At 40.6% G+C, this 4,862-nt stretch overlaps 1 protein-coding gene across 1 annotated transcript; it reads left to right on the top strand.

The window, feature by feature from the left end:
• The first annotated feature begins 1,331 nt into the window (after nt 1-1,331).
• Nucleotides 1,332-3,933, top strand: LOC145642656 (protein FAR-RED IMPAIRED RESPONSE 1-like). The gene is made up of 2 exons (XM_081693838.1): nt 1,332-2,605; nt 3,117-3,933. The coding sequence occupies exons 1-2, from the start codon at nt 1,332-1,334 to the stop codon at nt 3,931-3,933; spliced, it is 2,091 nt and encodes a 696-aa protein (XP_081549964.1).
• The last annotated feature ends 929 nt before the right edge of the window (nt 3,934-4,862 follow it).

Genomic DNA, 4,862 nt, shown 5'->3' with positions numbered 1-4,862 from the left:
TACTATGGTAAACTCCATGCTTTATGGCAGGAATTGGAACATCATGAACCAACAATTTCGTGTAGTTGTTGCTCTAATTGCACGGCTTAGAGGCAGCACGAGATCCGCAGGGAGCAAACTAAGCTTCAAGATTTTTTGATGGGCTTATATGCCGGTTATTACTTCTCTTTACGCACTAATATTATTTCACAAGACCCTCTCCAAGCCTAGACAAGGCTTATCAATTAGTAACTCAAGAAGAACGGGTTCGGTCCGTAAAGCAAGAAACCGAAGACAAGCAACCCGGAAGAGCACCCAGGCAATCAGCCTGATTTACAAACTTTTGTAAATCAGCGCTTTTCGTGGGCCCCATTAGTACTTCATATTATTTTTATATTCGTCTGTGGTTTTTTGTCGTTAAGGACGTTTTGAAGCCGTTAGTGGGGTCCTTTAACGGAGCGGGTAACATCGTTACCAGCAAAATCATATAGGAAAGAAGTAATTTTTAAAGTTCGAAGCTCGACCCTCTAATCGCCATTGTCATCCATGTTGATATCTTTCAGATCCGTCGGAAGATCCGTTCGTGGGTTCGGAGTATGACAGTGGAAAGGTCGTCGATCTTCTCAATTACAGTGCTTACCCCGTGAATCCAGGTTTTTTCAATTCGATTTTTTTATTCCGGTTTGAATGTACTGATTAGATCTGTTTTTGGGTGTGGTGTGTTTCGAGCAGATTGATTTTCTTAATTCAACAGTATATGATTGTTAATTTTAGATACTACCCTTGATTGGCTACCTTGATGTATTGCATCATTGTTATCAATACATTAGTTTTCATCAATTACATGTTCCTAACTGCTATTTTATGTTCATATATGCTATTTGTAATTATATGTTCATATGTTACATTAATCTGTTCAGCATCTTAGCTTATTTGAATAAGAATTGCAGTAATACTGTTGTCATGGTGTTGATTAATTTGTAACAAGGAGGATACAGTTACAATTATAGTCTGATCAATTCAAACCAGTTTGTGATCTGTTGTTTGTCTCAATTGTGTGGTGATAATGATGTTGTATGTCAATTTCTATATTTTTGGTTTGTGGTTGCGCTGAAACTGTGGTTTGACTAATTGATTTTGCCTGAATTATAGTCATATTGATTTTGCTTAAACTATATGGTCTGAAGTTTTGCATTTGCCTATTATTTGATTGTTCATGGTGATGGTACTGTGTGTATTTTTGCTTGATTAGGTACTTAAAAATAGATGTTCACAATATTCTGACTTGTAAATTGTGACTGAAATTATGCTGCTCATTTTTAATTAGGAATAATATTTAAAATCATTACGCCATGGAAGAGAATAGTAATGGAACTACCGGGATTGAGGAGACAGTAAACATTAGTGAACCTACTTCCGAATGTTTTGTTCCTGTTGTGGCTGGTGAGGCAGGGCCCTCTTTGGAGTGTGTACCTGATTCTTTCATGTCTCCAATTAAGACCATAGAGACAGTGGAAACAATAGTGTCAACCAATAAGGTTGCTGTGTATGCTACCGTTGAAAGTCCTAAAGTTGGTATGGTATTTAGATCATGGAAAGAGGTTGAGTTGTACTACAAAGAGTATGCTCAGCAACAAGGTTTTGGTGTCACTAGGTCTCAAGGATATTCGTCGAAGAAGAATAAGGAGAGGCGGGGGACTACTTGGAGGTGCGAATGTTGGGGGTATCCGGATACGAGGGCTAGGCGGGCAGCAAACAAGAGGGCTAAGTGCATGGATGTCAGTGGGACTGGCTTAGTTGATGGAGTCATTGGTGAGGATGAACGTTCTCGCTCTAAAAGGACATCTAAGAAATGTGAATGTGGTGCCATGATATATGCTAGTGTCAATGCAGAGGGCCTTTGGGTGTTGCGAAAGGTTTGCCTTGATCATGTCCACAAAGTTTCCCCGGGTAAGTCCAAGCTCGTGAAGGAATATCGTATGAAAAAGTTAACAACAAACGTCAGGAAGAATTTAATACACTTCTATGACGAGGGTGTCCCATGTAGTCAGATACATGGCTGTTTGGGATTGGACAAAACAGATGAAATTGCGCCTACGGTCAAGGATTTACAGCACGAGGTGTACAAGGAGAGAAGGACGCGCTTGAATTTGGCAGGTGGTGATTGTGCTGCTATGATGGAGTACTTTGAGAAGATGCAAGCCGACAACTCTAATTTCTATCACACACACCGTCGGGATGACGATGGGCGTATGAAAGATGTGATGTTGGTGGATGCTCGTAGTAGGGCGGCTTTTGAGTATTTTGGAGATGTTGTGTGCATGGACGCCACATATCTTACAAATGAGTATGAGCTCCCTTTTATAAATATTGTAGGTGTCAATCATCATGGCCAATCAATATTGTTGGGGTGTGCTCTCGTGTCACATGAAGATACAGACACATATTGTTGGTTTCTCCGTCAATGGTTGGCTTGCATGAGTAGCAACTCACCTACCGCAATCTTAACTGATCAAGCGGCTGCAATACGTAAGGCATTGACCCTAGAGATGCCTGAAGCACGCCACAGATGGTGCATCTGGCATATAGTGCGGAAAATACCTGAAAAGCTAGGGAAGTGTGATGGGTAAGTCTTGCTGTCAACTACCTCAGTAGTTGTTTTCATATATTGGTTTTTATAATGAATTAATTGATTTGTTTATATGTGAAGCATGCCTGGCTTGCATTGTAGACATAACATTTTAGCTATGTTCTTTGTTTTAGGCCACCTCCTTTCCATTTTTTTTAAGGCAGCTGCTAAGCTGAAAAGCATTTATTCTGTATGGAGAAACTGCTCCCAACTGACTATGTTTCCAAATACTGCTGTGATGCTCCCCTTTTTATTGTTATGTGGTCAGTTTAATTAGGTGTAGACTTTATCTAAAATGCCATGTCTCTTGTAAGTGTCTCCTCAAACTACACATACCAAACCCCTTCTAACCCAATGCTGCTGCATTTTATATATGTGTCTGATTTTGTTTCTGTTCTGTATTCAGAATAACACATAGATCACAAACTGTTTAGTATAGCTATTTGTTTGATGGTTTTTTTTTTAAACTGTCCATATCCGACTGTTGCAATTACATTGACTTTAAAAGCCCCCTGAAGAAAGTGATTTATGAGAGTTTTACAAAGGAGGAATTTGAGACTAGATGGAACTCTCTCATTGAAGAACACAAATTGGAGGAAAATGATTGGTTATCTAATTTGTATGAGGAGAGGCATATGTGGGTACCTGCCTTCATGAAAGAGCACTTTTGGGCTGGGATGAAGACAACTCAACGTGTCGAAAGCATTAATAGCTTCTTTGATGGATATATCAGTCGGACCACAATACTGCATGAGTTTCCTGTCAAGTATAACAAGGCAATGACTAACCGTGTTCGTGATGAACACAATGCGGATGCTAGGTGTTCCAAGTATGAAAGACGGTTAGTCAGTGGGTTTAAGGTGGAGAAGATGTTTCAAAAGATATACACGGACACAAAATTTCAAGAAATTCAAAAGGAATGCGCTTGTATGATGTATGTTTACCCCCGTGAAGAGCGCGTTTTGCAAGACAATGTTGTCCAGTATGTGTTGGAGGATCGGGTGTGGATTATTCCCGAGGGTTCGAAGCAGGAAAAAATAACTGATCGGCGTAGGTTCTTATGTGTTACCTTTAATGCAGAGACAAAGGAGGTTACTTGCGACTGCGGGAAGTTTGAAACCTTTGGAATTTTGTGCAAGCACTGCATCCGTGTCTTAGACCAAAATCTTGTTTTCAAGATTCCACAAAAGTATATACTTGACAGGTGGAGAAAGGACATAGTGAGGAGACACACAAGAGTAAAGGTGTCGTACTATGACCCTTCTGAAACAATTGAGGTGAAACTGTTTCAACAAAATGATGACCAAGTTCGAGCCCATTTGTGAGGATGCCTCTACATTGGATGACCCCATCGTTGATTTGGTAATGGAGAGGCTTACACAGCTATCAACTGAAGTCACAGAAGCAAGGAGAAGATTACAAAGCCAGAAAAATCCACCCAAGCTGCCCAAAACTGACATACCTCCATCTGAGATTGGATCTAACAGCGCTCTAGCAGCTGTAACTCCTCCATCTGTTACTAAGGTTACTGCAGTTGCAACAAATGCCAGCACTGAGTTCATTATGGATCCAAAGACAAGGAAAAAACCGCGTGGTCGTCCCAAGAGTACCAGGTACAAGTCCTTCGCGGAGACTGGATACAAAAAACCTCAAACTAATACAAACCTTCCTAATCCTGCTCCCCTACAAAAAAATCAGGTACTTGTTTCCCTTTCACGCAAGTGACACAGTTATGAATTCTTGGAACAAAACCTTTGATTCTCCATTCCCCTATGCAGGTGAAGCGCAAAGTTGCTGTGTGTGAGGAACAGTTTGATGTGTGTGAGGAACAGGTTGATGTGTGTGAGGAACAGGTTGCTGAAGAAACCCCAATCGTCCAGGTAAATCACTCACTCCACTGTTGTTGTAGTGTTATGGGTAAACCAAACACTAACTAACCAGATGTATTGTGCTGCATTTTCCACTGCTGACAGCTGCTGAAAAGAAAACGTAATGCCAAAGCTAAGACAAAGACTGCTAGCGTCCAGGACTGCTACGACAACAGTGCTGCAGCTACACCAGCTGACGATGACTTATTACTGAGGAATTTTGCGGGTTGGTCTTCCCCATCCAATGCCTTTAGAAATGGAATTAATATGATGCCAGTTTAACCTAGTAGACGTCCAATCTTGTAGTAGTAACTATAATAAGAATCGGTAGAACTTATTCGTGTCTTATGTATGAGGATTTAATTTGGTTATCTCTTTCATAGCGT

The sequence above is a fragment of the Chenopodium album genome, chromosome 8 (genome assembly GCF_948465745.1).
Source record: "Chenopodium album chromosome 8, dcCheAlbu1.1, whole genome shotgun sequence".
Taxonomy (NCBI): domain Eukaryota; kingdom Viridiplantae; phylum Streptophyta; class Magnoliopsida; order Caryophyllales; family Amaranthaceae; genus Chenopodium; species Chenopodium album.
This window is presented reverse-complemented; position numbering and strand designations above follow the sequence as displayed.

Coding starts and splice junctions, on each gene's coding strand:
- LOC145642656 (XM_081693838.1), top strand. CDS start 1,332: ATGGAAGAGAATAGTAATGGAACTACCGGGATTGAGGAGACAGTAAAC. Junction 2,606..3,116: donor AAGCTAGGGAAGTGTGATGG/GTAAGTCTTGCT, acceptor TGACTTTAAAAG/CCCCCTGAAGAAAGTGATTT.